At 38.7% G+C, this 17807-nt stretch overlaps 1 protein-coding gene and 1 long non-coding RNA gene across 7 annotated transcripts in view; one reads left to right on the top strand and one right to left on the bottom strand.

Annotated features, from left to right (window-relative positions):
- Nucleotides 1-205: 205 nt before the first annotated feature.
- Nucleotides 206-3427, bottom strand: LOC109691752 (uncharacterized). Its single transcript, XR_002212897.2, has 3 exons — nucleotides 2681-3427; nucleotides 1426-1548; nucleotides 206-853 (listed from the first exon to the last, which is right to left on the bottom strand). It is a non-coding gene; the product is annotated as an uncharacterized lncRNA (long non-coding RNA).
- A 150-nt stretch (nucleotides 3428-3577) lies between these two features.
- The window catches only part of Phf3 (PHD finger protein 3), an 80582-nt gene continuing 66352 nt past the window's right edge, over nucleotides 3578-17807 (top strand). Inside the window, exons 1-2 of one of the 6 annotated variants that reach the window (XM_020171927.2) lie at nucleotides 3578-3860; nucleotides 13700-13968. In XM_020171927.2, coding sequence (XP_020027516.2) covers nucleotides 13725-13968 — 244 coding nt within the window. In that variant the 5' untranslated portion in view covers nucleotides 3578-3860; nucleotides 13700-13724. Of the gene's footprint in view, nucleotides 3861-13699; nucleotides 13969-15211; nucleotides 15285-17807 lie in introns of those variants that run through there. The other 5 variants (XM_020171926.2, XM_074081804.1, XM_020171929.2 and 2 more) reach the window with 5 other exon arrangements.

Genomic DNA, 17807 nt, shown 5'->3' with positions numbered 1-17807 from the left:
CTTGTTACATCCCATGGCCTCTCCTCCCTGTGTGTTCACCCCTGGGGTTTCTCCCTCTTCTCATTAGAACACCAGTCTTTTTGGATTATGACTATCCTTATGACCTCATTTGACCTTCATTATCTCCTTAATATCTCCCTATTACTGTTACCAACCAGGACTATTTTGCCTACCTGCATTGTATGTCGATCACTGAAACAATGAGTTTTGCAAAAGAGAGTTTATTCATGAGGTGGCCAAGTGTGGATATTTGAGAGCAAGTTTTAAATCCATCTCCCCAAGGATAAACTTTATGGGATACAGAAGCAGGGTCATTGAAGGAATGAAAAAAGGTGATTGGAATTGAAGCAAGCAGTGGTGTAGCATGTATCATCATTCTTTATAGCTCTTTCACAGGATGCATATTCTGAAAATGTGGCACTAGCATGATCTGAAGGTTTAGTTTTCAACCCCCTGACCTCAAAGAAGTCACCCACTGGACAACTGCACAAGGCCACGTGTAAAGTCAATGATTCAACAATAGCGGCCTCAGATCCATGAAAAGTAACCCAAGCAACTGTGTATCTCCACAAGTCACACATCAGATGTATTATTTATAGGAAAGCTAGCAGGAGACTAATATTGCTTTGCTAAACGCCCCCCCCCCAAAGTTGGTGATTTTATTATTTTTTTATTTTGCAATACTGGGGCTTGAACTCAGAGCCTTCACCTTGAGCCACTCCACTAATAAATTTTGGTGAGGATGTGGTAGAACTGGAACCATCACACTCTGCTGATGGAAATGCAAAATGGTGGGACTGCTTGAGGTAGTTACACATAGGGCTGTCATGTGACCTGGGCGATCCACTCCTACCTATGATAGCAAGAGAAATGGAACCGTGTTCACAAAACTTGTTCATGAGTATTTATTCATAACATTTCTTCATCAATGTGTTATTCAGAAAGGACCAATCAAAGGCGAAAATGGCCCAAAGATCCACCAGGGAGGAATGAACAAAAACTGTGATGTATTTATACAATAAATACTGGCAATAAAAAGAAGTGAAATACTGATGCATGCCATAACATGCATATTGATTTGCTAGGTTTCTTGTTTATTTGTTTTGGTGGCACTGGGGCTTGAACTCAGGGCCTCAAGATTTTATAATAGATTCTAAATTTCTTGTCTTAGCCTCCCAGGTTCTTGCCAATCTCTTGAGTTTCTGCTTTGCACCCTATGCTCCACTCCAGCTCTCTTTTTGTTTCTAGAGTAACTCAAATACCTTATGGCAGGATTCCTTCTACCCCTAGAACAGTCTTCCCTCTATGACTTCCTGGTAGTCTACTATCACAAAATATTACCCTATACCTCCTGCAGGAAATCTTGGCCCTCTGTGTTAGTCAGTTTTCCACCACAATAACAAATACCAGAGATAAGCAACTTACAAAGAGAAAAGGCTCATGGTTTCAGAGGCTCCAGTCCATGATTGGTTGGGCTCACAGCTTTGGGCCGGTGGTGGCACATCATGGCAGGAATGCCTGGCAGAGCAAAGCTGCTCACTTCATAACCTGGAAGCAATAAAGAGAGAATGGGAAAGGACGGGTGTGTGTGCATGTGCGTGTGTGAGAGTACACAACCCAAATGATGGGAAGAGCTTTTACTGTTTTGGTCGTTTTCCTACCAAATTTCATTTTCCCAAGTTGGAGTTTACAATGCTACCAATATAATCTGATTTTCCAATAACTCTTTTAACAAAAACAGGATCCTAGTGTGCAGTTGTACTATTTCCAGTATTGCTATGCTGGTTCTTATAGTAACCTTCCTATGAATAGGGTAAAAGACGGACACTGTGTTTACCTCTGGAAGTACCAGCAAAAATCCTGAGTGGACAAGTGTGAATCTGGGTGCTCAAGTGCTTCAAAATATTAGACTCAAACATGCCTTAGGAACAGCTTGGTGACTTTTTTAAGGATCAGAGATCTTTGTTGTGTGAATGTGTCAGTCTTACAGTTCTTATATTTCTTTTACCTTCCTTTTTTTCCCCCTTAAATTTACTAACTCTTTGAAAAGATATTGCCCTCAGCTCCTCTAAGGAGATTTTCTATGTATTGATTTTTTTCTTATAGGGTTGTACTTTATCAAACGCCTTTAGACTTAGATTTTGTTTATAACAATAATTTTGTTCTTTCCTAATGCCCCTTTCAGATTTCACATTGAGACGCAGAAGAGATAGCATTAAAATTATTGTAATTCATCCCAAACATGTCAAGTGAAAGACATTTTTTATTTTCCTTTCTAAAAACAAACATTAAAAAACAAAGCCTGGAGGGACTGATGGGTGGTGACAGAGGTGGAATTCTAGAAATCCAGTAGATTCAGGATAATCAAAGCCTTCTTTGTAGAAGAAAGAAGCGGGGCTTCTTATTATTAGCGGGGCTTACAGTATCAGGAGACTGGAGAGTAAAGAGCAGGTCACTACAAGCCTGTGACTTTCTATCTTGTAGGGATCTTGCCCTGTGAAGTTTAAATGAACAGAGGTTTCAAAAGAAATAGGGTAGGTACACATTAGTGTAAGTGTCTCTGCCGGTGGAAGACAATGCATGCCTCAAGGGGCTCCTTTCAGCCTCAGGGAGGACAAGGGACAGCATCACAGTACTCCTATGGGCTAGGGTGGGGCAGCCCAAACTGCAGGAAGCTTACCTTTGACCACTGATTCCGACCTTTTGGCCTCAGTGAGGCCCTCTGGAAAAAGAAAACAACTGAGTGACTCCCAGATATTTCTGTTTATATGGTTGTATCTATGGGTATTTACCATCTTAGAAATTAGGCCTAGGAAAAATTTAAAACATTTAAAAATAGCAAAAAAAAATCCATTGCATGTCACTTTAGTATGTTATGAAAAAATGTATTTTCCAACAAATTAACGAGTGGCATTATTTAAAACTAGCTCAACAGAAGACAGCTGAATGTCCTTTGGGCTTTTGTAGCCCAGGTTGGGCCCCTGGGCCTCGGCGCCCCAGGTCTGCCCGGCCCTACGCCGATCCTAGGGTTGGCCGGGGTCCTGGGGCCAGTCGGGTCCAAGGGTCAAGTGGGGTCCTAGGATCAGGCGGGTCCTAGGGTCAGCGGGATCCTGGGGTCAGGCGGGGCCCGGGTGTAGACTCCGTTTCCCTCTCAGGACCAAGGCTTCTCTAGGGGCTGGAGTGCATCCTAGGACCGCTCGCCTTCTGGAAGTAGGCAGGGCCTGCTGAAGCCGGGATGCAAGTCCACGAGCGAGGTGACGCGGGCGGCGGCTCCCCAGTAACCGGGCAGAAAAAGGCGCTGGGAGCAGCGGCTCGGTCTAGCCCGTTACATAACCGTGGCGCATCAGCGCGGCTCCTGGCAGAAACAAAGCGCTCACCACGGCCGCGGCTCCCGGAGCGCGGCGGGGCGACGTAAGCCCGGCGGGGACGGAGGCGCGCCCGCACGGCGGCAGCGCGCAGACGCGGGCTCGCGGAGGTGCGCGCGCACGCAGACAGCGCGCAGGCGCGGCGGCTGCGCAGGCCGCAGCCCCGAACGGTAAACAGTGGCGTCACGTGACTCCCGCTCCTCTCCCGCGCCGCCGCCGCAGGCCGATGGCTGCGGGGTCTCGCGGTGCCGCACGCTCTCCACGAGGCCAGCGACCCTGGGGCCTGGGGCGGCGGCGGCTGCAGCGAGGCCTGGGCGGGCAGCGCGGAGGTCGGGAGTAGCGGCGGCGGCGGCGCGGCCCCGAGGACCTGCGGCGGTGGCAGCGACGCCGACGTCCTGCGCGCACCCCCTCTCCACGGCACTGCCGCCCCCTCCCCCCGGCGGCGGCCACCATCTTCCTCCGCTGCCAGAGGTAGCGCTCGTCCGGCGGAGCTGGGTGAGTGGCGGCGTGGCCGCGGCCGGCAGCCGGCCCCTCCCCCGTCCCCGTCCGCACGCTCCGACCGCGCGGCCTCCTTTCGGCTCCGGCCTCCTGTTTGCGGCCTGTTCGGGCTGCTCCGGCTCGGGTGGGGAGGAGGCGGCGGAGGCCGGGCCTGGCCTCTCCCGATCGCCGTCCCGGGCCGCGCGGGCCCCGGCCGGGCGCAGGCCGCCATTGCGCCCGCCGTCTCCTCCCGCGGGCGCCGGGCCTGGCCGGGGGGCGGACGGCGTTGGCGCCGGCCTCGGTGGCGCGCTTTGTGCCGGGGCCGCCGCCGGCCTCCGTGGCAGCCGTGAGCCCTGCAGCCGCTCGGTAACCGGCGCCGCGCGCGGGCGGGGAGAGGGACGCGGGGGCCCGGGGGGATACGGGGGACCGGGGTGCGCACAGTGTTAGGGTCGCGGGGTCGGGGTGTGCACCGGGCGGGGGAGAACGCGCTGCCTTGTCTGTCGCACGGCGGTGGTACGGCCCGGACTGCCCGTGCCCCACCTTTGGGTCGTAAATGCCACTTCCCAGTCTTGACGACCCCAGTGTGACACCGTTAGAGCTGCTTTAGAGTCATTAGTACAAGGTGACAGAATTGGGTGTAAGTGACTCCTGTGCCTTCACATCCACTTATTGCTAATCATTATTCGTAGAAATCAGTTAAAAAGGATCATTGATAACCCAGACGAACTTTACCTCGATATTTTAAGCTTAAAATCGAGAACAACAGCGGGCTACTTAAGGAGGACTTAAAATAGTGTATTAATTACTATTTTGGGGTCGAACTTTGTCTTCCTTTTTTCAATTGGTTGCCTAAGAGCTGCAAAAACTACACCTCAGTTACTCATTCGCTGCCTATCATTTTCAGATTCTTGAATGAAGTGTTTGGTGCTTTGAAAATGTTTTGTAGGTGAAGATTGTGTTTGTGGTAGGAAAGAAACGTGAGTAAAGGGCCAGGGGATTTTTCTATTATAGCATTCTTACGTTGTTATTGTTGTTCTGTAGCACCAAAGGTGTGTGAAGATTGTTGTTTCAAATAGTAAGTTTTCACTTTTTCTTTCCCCACTCACATTTTCTTCTCACTCATCTCTTTGCTAGTCAAGTGTTACCATAATGATTCTCCTCTGCATCTTCGTTATTACTGTTATTTTAGAATGGCTACTCTATTTTGTAGCTGTTGTGACAAGTTAATCGGGACTGTAAGGGGATATTTTTAAGCCACACATTCGGTGAATTCCTTAGCAGCAGGAAAACATTAGGTAGCTAAAATGGACCACTTTACTTAAAAAGAACTAAAATCGTAGATTTTAAGTTTTGACAGTTGTGTCTGTGATGTGTCGAAAGATAATCAGTGAGCCAGTAATGACACCAAAGTTTTTTCCTGTCCTTCCATGCTTTATAGGTCCATATTGAAGACCATGAAAAAAGGAATATACTTTTTTTGCATCCTAGTGGGAGAACAATGAATTTCTCTGTTACACTGAATTAATTACATATTCTGTGTGTTTGGAATAGACCTCAGATAAGTTGCTTATGTTGGTCTTAATGGTGTACTTAAATCTTGTATATTCTTATAAGTCAAATATAAGAGATATGCTCTGTAAGTGTAAAATAGGTTTGGTCAAATAAAAATTTCAAGATAGAAAAGTTGAAATTATTTAAAACCATGTTACTAAAATTTAAATTATATTGAGCATTGAAATGAGCTAGGAAGAGTTGATAGTCTTTGACTTAAGTATCATTGATAAAAGTTGGAAGGCAACAAGTGGCAGTTCGGATTGCTGCAAAATTATCCTTATTTTTGTAGGAGTGGGATTTGAATCCATGGCTTTGTGCCTGCAAAGCATGTGCTCTATGGCTTGAGCCACACATCCAGTCCTTTTTGTTCTGGTTATTTTGGAGATGGGTCTCAAACTGCCTGGGTTGTCCCAGAACTGCTACCCTCCTAATCTTAACCTTCCAAGTAGCTAGGATTACAGGCATGAGCCACTGGAACTCAGTCAGAATTACCTTAAGTGTTCAGAATTTTTACCTAGACTGGGGCATACTTGGAAAAACTAGTGATTGCAAATTATGCATACAATTCTGTGACAAGGTAATAATGGTGTTTGGTTTTTTGATATACTTTGCTGGCTTTTTTTCTCCCTTCAGTACTGGGGTTTGAACCCAGAAGTGCTTGCTAGGCAGGCACTCTACCACTGGAGCTCCCCTTTTTTTGCTTTACTTAGTTTTTAGGCAGAGTCTTGTTTTTGCTGGCTGGTCTCAGACTGCAGTCCTCCTTACATACAGCCCCCTGTGTAGCTGGGGCCACAGGCTCAAACCACTGCTCTGGGCTTAATTTTGTAAGGATGTTAAACTGGATTCCTCTCAATCTCTGCCTTCCAGGTAGCTGGGTTACAGACACAAGTCACCTGTAGCTGCATTTGGCTTTCTTAAATGTGCACGGATTATGTTCTTTATAATTTCTCATGAAGTCCTTTTTATGTATTATTTTTTTCAGTAGATACCTTTTCTATTTTTAGTTGAGAGAATGGAGCATTATTAATGCGTATCAGGTTTTTGTATTATTTGTAGCTACTTCCCATACAGCATCAGGGTGTTCAGGAGTTCTTGACAAGTGGCCGCTAGATTTTTTTTTTTTTAATTTTGTTTGGACAGAACATATAGGGATCTTTTCTCATTTATTCTTGGAGCATCCTCTGAGAATCTTGGAAAATCTTTTCAGAAGCACAGACCTTATTTTTTTAAACTACAAAAATGACTTACAAACCATTATACAATTATGATGCATTTTTGAGGAAAGTAAAGAAATTCTTTATTGTCCTTTTATTACACTAGGAAAGGTACTGAGAGTATTGATACGTTTAAAAATATTTGAGGCCTACATGCAGTTTTTGCTCTCAAGGAACATAGTCTAGACTGAAAAACAGGATCTAAAAAACATCAGATGCTCAATCAGTGTATCAGAGTTAAAAAAGGTACTTTCAAGAATTAGTGAAAGGCATATGAGCTTCCAAATGTATAGACTGAAAAATTACTATCATTAATTATGTATTTAACTTAGGCTTTAAAATTTTGTTATGATCATTTGTACAATGAAAAAGAAGTAGAGAAATAGTTGAAATTTCAAAATATTGCTCAGAAGTTTTAATATGTTAGTATAACCTAATTTTATAAGACAGTTTTGAATGATATAATGGATTATACAGAAAGGCTAAACTTAATATTGTGATTAATTAATTTTTATAGTTTATGTGAGTTGGACACATGAAAACATAGAACTTCAGGCTTCAAGAAATACATTGCAATGTTTTTAGCTGATAACTTTGATTTTCCTCCAGACATACAGTTCATACACACTGAGGATAGCCATTTTGCTTTTTTAATGTGTGTATACGGTGGCTAAAGGGATATTTCATGCCTTATTTTGGAAGAAGGGTGTGTCACTTTTGTTTCTAATATTTTTAAAGGTGTCATTGATAATGTTAAAACCATAAAAATTAATATGCTATGTTAGTACATAAAACAGTTTAAAAGTGAGTTCAGGAATCCTGCTGTCTGGGTTCTAATTTGAGAATACTGGATAGGTGACCTTGAAAAAATTATGTAATTGTTTGAGCCTCACCTTGGCCTTCTGTAAGAGAAAAATAATCATTGCACCTACTTTACAGGGTCTTTGCAAGGACCTAATGAAATAGTGCATGCAACACTCTTAGCACCGGCCCGGTGTAGAGTAAGTCCAGCATATTGGCTGGACTCTGTTTACCTGTGCTGTAGTTTTAATGATGAGGTAGTTCCACCTCATCATTCTGTTGCTTCCTAAAATTTCAGTTAGAACGCCACAATAAGTGTAAACTTTGAAATTAAATCCTTCTACTGTTGGCTAATGTAATTCTGCTTTTACCAGTTCCAGCCTCTACTTGATAGTTGAGTTCTTTTTCTGAGTTCTTTAGTTTGCTTTTTGGTCTTTGATATCTTTGTACAGTATACAACTTGGTATGTTACATGTGGTTTTTACTGGATAAATTCACAAAAGAAGTTATAATCCTTGTTTTCCTTCATGAGGTCTTGGCAGTAAAGTGTAACTAGAGACACTGGACCAGAATTTGAAATTGGTGTGTAGAGCAGGTGACTAGGTTCCATTGCTTTGTAGAATTGTACTTTGTAGGGTTGTGTCATGCCACATGGTTTAGCATTTACTAATTTTCCTTGACTCTATCCTAAAAGTATAATCTATAATTCACCCTTAATATTTTTATACTATAGTGGTTAATAACTGACTTTGGTATTATACAGAGTGGATTGTAGTCTGTCATTTATTCTGTTATATTGCCTAAAGCTTTGCTAAGCATTACCAAACCTCTCTTGTAAATTGAGAATATTAATAATGGTATCTGCCTAATTGTGTGATGTGAGGATTAAATATATTTAATATTTAAATATATTTAAATTCTTTAGAACAATGTCCTGTGTGGTATGTGAATTAAACTGTAAAAAGATAACACAGGGTAGTGGTAAACACGTTGACTTTTTCATGAGATTTTTCTTGGGTTCAAATTTTAGCTGTGCCATTTACTATAGAAGGTGGGATCTATGATCCTAATTAAATTTTTGCATACTTAGGATTGTAGTATAGAATTATTGTATTACATGTATTCGTAAATATTGAGCAAAGTTTCTTGGCTTTGGCACTGTTGGCTTTTTTGGCTGGACAGTTTGTTGTGGGGCTGTTTTCCAGTATTATAGTATATTCACTAGATGCTTGTAGTAAGTACCCTCTCCAGTTGTGATGACAGCACGGCTAGGTAGATGTTCTTCAGATGGGCATAGTTGCCTCCAGTCGAGAGTTACTGCTGTAAAGAAAAGCTAGAGCACATTGTTTCAGTACTTTTATTCTTCCACTACTACTGCCTATCAGAAACTTGTTCTTATTAAGCACACCTGATGAACTTGACTGTTTAATTATTATGTAAAGACTGGAAGGCAGCAACTACACTCCATTTCCAGGGCCTTTGCACTCCTAGGTTTTTGCCTGGGTTGCTCTGACCTATTTACATTGATCACTCCTTTACTTCAGGTTTTGGCTAGTATGCTGTCCTGTTAGTGAAGCCTTCATTTTCCATCATACATCTACTGCTATCCTGTTTAATGTTTTTTATGGATTTTGTAATGTCCTGATACATTTCCACACCTCTAGCCTGCTTTTTTTTTTTTTTTTTGGCTAAAAGAAGTGATGTAAAATATATAGGTGTATTTGAAGGTGTTTTTAAAAAAACAAGATACATTTAAAAAAATCTAATTTTAAAGTGAGTTTTGTAGAACAGTTTTTTTCCTTTTGGTACTTTATAAATCTTTTTCCATTCTATTCATACATGAAACACATAGAAAAGAGTATAATTTGGTTTTTTAGTGTAAATTAAATTTTACTACAATATCTATAAGAACATCAGGACATTCGTAATTAGCACATTTTTTTCCCCTTTGCCTGGAATGTCCTCTGATCTTTAGGAAGCTGGTTCACACATCACTCCTTAGCTTTTCTGGCAGTTCTCACTTCGTAGTTTGTCTATGCTTATACTTCACTGTATCTGTTTATCTGTGTGCTTATTTCATTATGAGTTCCTTGAATTTGACATTGGGGTTTCATGGTTACTTACAATACATAGTGCTTTGTAGTAGATGTTTCCTAAGTATGTGAATGAATGAATAATTTTGAATTAAGCAGATTGATTATCCAATTCTGTTACTTAGCTGTGTATATTGTGTTGTCTGTAGACAATAGATATGATTTTGAACCCAGAAATCATTTCTGATTTTAACATACACATTCCCAAATTATTGATACTGGCTTAATTAGATATATGTATATCATTAGCCATTTTAAATGCATTCTAGATAGGCTTGTGTTTTAATTGTTAAACTTAGAGTGCCAAATATGAGGAAGTATTTAAGAAAAACTTGTAGGAAATAGGAATTTAAGTATTTGTATAATTAACAAAGATACTAAAGCAGCTCTTATAATTTTTTTCCTTAAATATATCTGAGTATTTTTGTCTATCTACAGGACTGAGTATCCTCAATTAGCATTTTTCCTTTTTAAGACTTTTATTTTGGAATAATTTTAGATGAATAGGAAAGCTGCAAAGAGGGAAATAGAATTCCTATATACTTGTGATCCAGTTTCCTTGATTATTAACAGTTAGGTAGCATGAGTACCTTTACCAGAACTAAGGTATTATTGTGACCTAAGTTACTTTGTCTTGAGTTTACCAGCTTTCCTACTACTGTCCTTTCTCTATTCCACGATCCAGTCCATATGGCATTTAGTACAATAGTATGTCCTTTTTAAGTGAGTTAGTATTTCTACAATTAACTCGTTTGTTTTCCTTTTTAGAATGAGTTTCTATCATTTTTTTTTATTACTGAGCACTTGATATTTGAAACTGATTTCTTAAAATAACTTTATACTTCTGACAAATGTTATTTTCAATACAGTCTTGTTGGATGGCTGTATGCTATCATTTTTGACATTTTTTTTTTCCTTTTGGGATTGCCTGCAGAACCAGTTGGAATCACATAGGAAAAGTAGTCTCAATTATTTGTAACAATTTTCATTAAAATGTATTCCACATAGTACTAATCTTGTGATGTGTCCTATGTGATTTCCTATGGAAATGTCTTCTTTTGGACTCATACATTTGGGATGCTTTATACTCTACCCTGTCTTACAAGATACCCATTCTCACTGGCCTGCTAAGGTGTTCCCAGCAATGGCAGCTGCTTACTAAACATTTGTGGAATAAAGAAAAAAATATTTTAACAGTGTCTTTGTAACTTTGTTTACATTTGATATTAAAGTTAAAATACACTTTGCTGTAATCAGTGTTTCTCCACTGTTGGTCATGAGAATGCCTATTATTTTAAATCCAAGGAAACGCACTTTATAAGTCACACTAGTTTTGAATAAATAACCATATTGGAAATTTTGATTTGTCTGTCTTATAGTACAGTACAGTATGCTTTATTTTTGGTTTTTAAGGTTGATCTTTAAAGACTAAATTTTATCTGATACTGAGATTAAGAAACAATGCCACAGGCTCTGAAAGCACTTTCAGTGAAGGAGTTTTGGGATGGTTTTACAAATAGCAGTACAATGGGTAAGAAATGGCTCTTTCATATGGGTATTTAGAGTGGGCTGATCTTCACATACAGCTTCTTGATCTTGAGCTGAGTGATAACTTCTGAATGTCTGAACATCTGTGTTAGCAGAACAGAGACTGCAGAAGTGTGTAGAATTTACTAGCTTGTGTTGCTGTGGGAATGAGTGATTTTCCAGTAGATCTTAGTGTACATTTCAGAAGGAAAATTAGTATTTTGTTGGAATTGCCTTTTTTTTTGATTTATCTGAGAAAAAAAGATAACCTGAGTATTGTCAGGGATCTCTTTAAAGGGTTAAAGAGAAAGTAGTTTTGGCTTGTGGTAAGGTTTGGTTTCCAGCACACTTAGATAAATGTGCTCATTGGTAAATGCTAGCACTTTTTTTTTTTTTTTAAATAAAGTCAAGTTACAACTACTTGAAGTAATTATACTGGAATTTCTTTGAAGCCTAAAAATGTGTTAGTGGAAGTATTGGTGATGAACTGAAGCTTTCTTAGGTACTGAGATTGTGGAAGCTGTGGGTAGTTCCTCAACGAATTTATCCTCAGTTTCCATCTGCATTGCTAGCTGTAATTTTCTGTTAATTTAGAGAATGTAGGTAAATAGCTAGTGAGTCAGTGCTTCATTAATATTTCAATGTAAACAAATAGCAAAATTTGAAAACAGGCTGGGAGGTAGTATACATCTGCAATCTCACCACTTAGGAGGTGGAGCGAGGAGGATGCTGAGTTCGAGGTCAGCCTGGGATGTATAGTGACTGTCTCTCAAAAAAACATATAACTGTGAATATGGTAGCTTGCCTCCCTACTGTGTGCAAAGCTTTGGATTTGTTCCCCAGCACTGCCTCCTCCTCCTCTAGTTTTATTTTTGAGAAGAAATACTGAAATTCTATTTAGAACTGGATTTACTTTTGTGAGAGCAAAGACATTTTTCTTAGTCACCCTCCCTTTTTTCTTAACAAAAGGAGGGTCCAATAAACTACATCTATTAAAAATGAATTGATTGGTGAAACATTACCACAGTCTAAACTTAGGGCATTTCCATTGTTCCTCAGTGTCCACTTTTTTTTTTTGGTACTGGGGCTTGAACTTAGAGCCTACACCTTAAGCCAGCCCACCAACCCTTTTTTTTGTAAAGGGATTTTTGAGATAGGGTCTTGCAAACTATTTGTCTGGGCTGGGTTCAAACTGCGATCCTCCTGACCTCTGTCTGCCTCCTGAGTAGCTAGAATTATAGGTGTGAGCTCCTGGTGGGTGGCCAAGTATCCACTTTTTCTTTGAAGTTTGTCCTTCCCTCACCTGCAGTCCCAGGCAACCACTGATTTGCTGGAAAACTGGAAAATTGCATTTAAAGAGTTTTTGATAAGCCAAATCTTTTCAGCTCCTTAGCTCAGTGTGAGAGGGTAATAGTTGCTAGGCATGGATTGGGTGCCTGAAACCTGGGTTTGAATCATGGATATGTTTTGTGACTTAGGGGAAGACCTTTTAAATTATTTAAGTTCATTTTTGTTGTAAAACAGATCCTATTTATGATTGAGGGTTAAATGATGAAAATGTAGGTAAAATGTTTAGCATAGTATGTAATACACAATTAACGTGTCTATACATGTAGCATATACGCAGTAAGTAGAGTATATGTGAACGTCTCCTCATTTTTGTAGGAGGAGGAATTCAAGGTCAGTTTTAAAAAAGTTTTTGCAGCCAGGTGCTGGTGGCTCACACTGTAATCCTAGATACTCAGGAGGCACTGATCAGGAAGATTGAGGTTCTAAATTAGCCTTGGGCAAATAATTAAGGAGACTCTATAACAAAAAAGGGCTGGTGGCGTGGCAGAGCACCTGCCTACCAATAGCAAGTGTGTCAGTTTTATTTAAAACCAGTATTGAGAGTAATTCAACTTTTGATAATTGAGGTTCCTTTAAGAACTTGAGATGTCTTGCTGAATACTATCTTCGTTTGTAGGTTCAGTTCCAGTAGATCACACATAACTCACTAAATTTAAATACATGATATATTGTTGTATTGTCATTTATCTCATTTCCTCCTAAAAGAGAGCCCCAGGGAAAAAAGTGTGTATGTGCACATCTTTATGTGCATGTGCATAATTTTTAAGTTCTGATTTGTTGGGTTTAATTAATAGCTTCTTTCCATTTTCCTGTATGCCCACAATGAAAGTTTTTTGCCTATATATTACGTTTAAATAGTTTAAATGCTTTGTAAATAAAACAAGGCTACTTTACAGTTTTAATAGGGGTGGAGTCATTTAAATAATTTGATTTTAGCTTTTTTACATGGAGTTATGTCAAAAGCAGTGTTTGATTCTTAATTTATGAAAAGATTATGGTTCAAAACATAATGGTTTTTATGGTTTAAGCCATGTAATTCTTTCAGATGTGTCAAATAATGGACTATATACATATTTTTTCTTAATAATGAATAAACTTTTCACAGAATTTCTGGTAAAATAATATTCGACATGCATTATAAAGATTATTCAGTAAAAATTTGTTCCACATTTCCTAATGTATATTTTAAAACCAGCAAGATTTTTAAAAAAAATTTAGAAGTGTGTTTTTAGACTCAAAAATATTAAAATAATTTGGTATTAGGTGATTTTCAGTTGATAGCTTTATTTCTTATGGTATTTTTTTTGTCTTTCTATAGGGCTGAAAGACACACAGAAGTCTTCATGGATATAGTTGATACATTTAATCATTTAATTCCTACTGAACACTTAGATGATGCCCTATTTCTAGGATCCAACCTGGAGAATGAAGTCTGTGAGGACTTTAGTGCAAGTCAAAATGTCTTAGAGGACTCGCTGAAGAACATGCTCAGCGATAAGGATCCTATGCTAGGATCTGCAAGTAACCAGTTCTGTTTGCCTGTTTTGGATAGCAATGATCCCAATTTCCAGATGCCTTGTTCAACAGGTAATTCTTACTTTTTTTTTTTTTTAGTCTGCAACTTAAAATAAAATTTCAGCAGCAGTTTTTTTTTTTTTTTAATATGGTAAGGGTAGTGAATTTAGGATTCTTTTCTTTCCTTTACGTTTAGAGCTGCTTTTCCAGGCATCAAAATTAGAATTTAAACTAAATTTTCTTCCAAGGAATATGGAGTTGTTTTCAAAGGATATGGTGTATTTAGGTAGAGTGACCATATAATTTTTATGCAAAGTGGGTTACTAGTGAGTTATAGGGAGTGCTGTTAATATGTCATTGCAACAGGTGTAAATTGAGATTTTCACTGGCAAATAGAGATTGCTTGGCAAATTGGGACAAGTCACCCTAGCCAGGCCTGCTGGAGTCCAGGCTGGGAGTTACGTCCAGTCATTCTTTGATCTATTCAGAGTCTTCAGTATTTTGTCTATGTATCTCAAAACCAGAGAAAGAACTCCACCTGTGCAGCCCTGTACATACAGCCACATATAGCTGTTACCTCCTGAAATGAATGTATTCCTTACTGAGACGATGTCAAATGCACAGCCACATTAGATTTTGGACACTTAGGACGAAGAAAAGATTGAAAAATATTTTTTTATCAGTTTTATGTTGATTATGTGTTAAAGTGATACTTGGGATATTTTGGCTAAATAAACTATGAAAATTAATGTTACCCATTTACTTTTTGCATGTTTGTTTTATTTTGAGTCTGGGTTTACCATGTTGCCTGGGCTGGGTTCGAACGATCTTTCTGCCTCAGCTACCCGAATAGTTGGGACCTCTATGCCAGGCATTTTTTTACTTACTTAATTTTTTTTTTTCAGTGCTGAAGATTGAACCCAGGGCCTTGTGTATGCCAGGCAAGCACTATACCACTGAGCTATATCCCTACTAACCTTTGACGTTTGTATTTTAAACAAGTGGCTACTTGAAAATTTGAAACCACATGTGGCTTGCATTATATTTCTGTTGGACAACAGCTGCTCTAGGATCTATAATTGAAGTAGCTGAAAGAATAAGAATAGTAACTTTCTGTAAGGCTAAAGTGTTTTTAGTAAGAAATTACTCTGGAGCTGGGTGTGGTTTTTATGCCTTGTAATCCAGCACTTGGACCAACACAGGAGGATCTCACCAGCACTGGCTACATATTGAGACCCTCTCTGCAAAAAAAGGCAAAAAAGAAATTACTTTAGTGCTAATGTTAATATATAGATTTTTTTTTTCTTTTATAAAGGAAAGAAAATATTAGTATAGACTTTGGGAAATGAGCTCTTCTGTAATGAAGGTCAATAAGCTCACCTGGAGAGGTAAGGCTTGCTTTCCTCACCATTCCCTAGCGTAGCTCTCAGGTGTATGTGATGTTAGTTTGTTTTCCAACAACTCTTGACTTGTCTTGAAATGTAGGTTTTCATTTTCTTTTAATACTTTGATACTTTAAGTTTATATAAATTAATACTTAAAGTTTGGAATGGCTGGTTTGCCGTTCACCCATAAATTTGTCAGTTTACTCTGGATTAGGGTTAAGGTTAAGAATTTTACATTTTAATTACTCCTGATCCTGAGGTGTTTTGAATTTCTTGCTAATGGTGTATTTCTGAATTGTTTACATTTTGTTGTGTTATCACATAGGTTTACATTGTTCTTGTTATATTTTAAATGTTTTACAGCTTTTAAAATTTTGTTCAATGTATGCATTGTTTATGTTTTTTGGTGCCTGTGTCAGTACAAGTAGTTCTAATTATCTTCATTGTTAGGTATCTTTGACAGTTAGGTTGTATGCACACAGTTTCCCAGGTTAGTCCAACTTCAGGAAAACAGTCATTTAACACCTGTGTACTTGTCGCTAAATTACAGTTGCCGTATGTTGCAGTGGGTCTGGAATTGACACATATATCATCCTGTTTGATATTTTTAACTCATAAAATTCTGGCCCTTTAGTAATACCAATATTCCTACTTGCTGTCCTGTTTAAGAAATTGATTTCTATTGATGAAAAGTTTTTACTGTTGAGAAAGTCTTCAGTTTTGGCAAACGTCTTTTTCTATTAGAAGGCTTAATTGAAATTGAGGTTTGATTTATTTTACTTGTTTTAGATTGTTATCTTTTAAACTTGACTTAAGTAGAATTACTTTCTAAATTTTCCTATATTAAATTTTGTTATGTAGATTCTGTAACAACTGTTTGTGTTCACATACATGTAGCATACATGTTGATAAGATACCAGAGTGTGTGAGGGAAACTTACTAATAAAGCCTTTCTGTCTAGGGCTATTTAAATTTCTCTTTGATTGCTTCAGAGTTCTTTTTGTCCTTTTGGGATAGTTGGTTCAGTGAAAGGCCCACACATTTTTTAATGAGAGCAAGATGGAAAACATTCTTAAAACATTTAATTCTTTGTTTTACAATAGTACTAGATTTAAGAAAGTTTCAAAGAAGAAATCTTACTGTAACTATTAATGAAAATACTTCAGCTATTCACAAATTATTTTGGCTTTTTGTTACAAAATAAAAATGACATAGTTCTTACTCAGATGTTTGTACTTGGCTTTGTAGGTTTTTACTAATTGTTTTGACTGAAGCTAAGCAGGAAAATGTTCTTATCTATATTTCTCAGGGGAGAGCTATAGATTGTGGTTATTTTGTAACTTTGATTTTCACAGTGCTATAAAGTTAGCAAATAAAATAACTGGTTTCTTGTTTTCTGTTAGGCTGAACCAGGTTGTTTTCTGTACTTGATAAAGCCTAATTTTTTGTTGGAATAGTGGCTTGCAATATTACATTAGTTGTCTCCAGAAATCATGCAGTAGTTTCAGAAATTAGGAAGTCAGAACAGGGAAGTTTACTTTTAGCACTCTGTCACATGTACAAAAGAAGGGATGCTGCTAATTGTTTGATTTTGAGTGATAGCAGCAGTAGAATTGTGATCCTTTTGTTGTGTGTGTGTGTGACTAAGGTTTGAACTCAGGGCTTTGCACTTGCACAGCAGGCATTCTACTGATTGAGCCACACCTCCAGTCCATTTTGGTCTGGTTATTTTGCAGATGTGGTCTCACAAACTATCTGCCCAGGCTGGATTTAATCTCCCAAGTAGCTAGGATTACACATGTGAGCCACTGATTCCCAGCAAGTATTAATTACCTTGTCTAATGGCAGTGTTTACATACAGCTTTTAGAAGAGCTGCCCAGTAATATATTTTTAAAAAAACTCCACTTAGTGAGGAAACCCATGAAGTGTTGGGGAAATATTTGAACTTGATGATCAAATCAATTACTGGTTTTCTGAAAAAAAACCTTTTATTTTATCCTTACAGGAGAAGTAATATTTTTAAAGTAATATGTTTATGATGCTGAATATGATAATATCTGACACTGGGGAATATATTAAAAATCATTGGAATGGTATCTGCTGTCTGTCAGTGTCATGAAGACATGGTTATTTTATCCCTTGTTTTATAAGCAGATATTTCCTCTTTAATTGAATCTGTGATTCATAAATGTGAAAATGTCTTGTTTTTATGATTCATTTCTTTATATGATACTTTGAAAATAAATGTTTGGGTGTAATTCCATTTATTTAGTTTTTGCCATGTTGATTAGTGCTGTCTAAAGACCAGGAAGGCAGACACATTGTGGATAGATGGGTATGCAGAGCACCCTTTTATTCAAATAGCTCCTCTCCTGTGAAACAAAGATGTCCTTCCCAGCCTGTACTTTGGCTGCAAAATTATTCACTAAATTACATGAGTAAACTTATGTCTATGACATAGTTTTTAGAGATTAAGCAGATCAAAAAGTCATTGAACTCCAACAGTTATCCTGCATACTTGTAAG

The sequence above is a fragment of the Castor canadensis genome, chromosome 8, assembly GCF_047511655.1.
Source record: "Castor canadensis chromosome 8, mCasCan1.hap1v2, whole genome shotgun sequence".
In the NCBI taxonomy this organism is placed as follows: domain Eukaryota; kingdom Metazoa; phylum Chordata; class Mammalia; order Rodentia; family Castoridae; genus Castor; species Castor canadensis.
The sequence above is the reverse complement of the archived record's forward strand: the minus strand, read 5'-3'. Positions and strand labels throughout refer to the sequence as shown.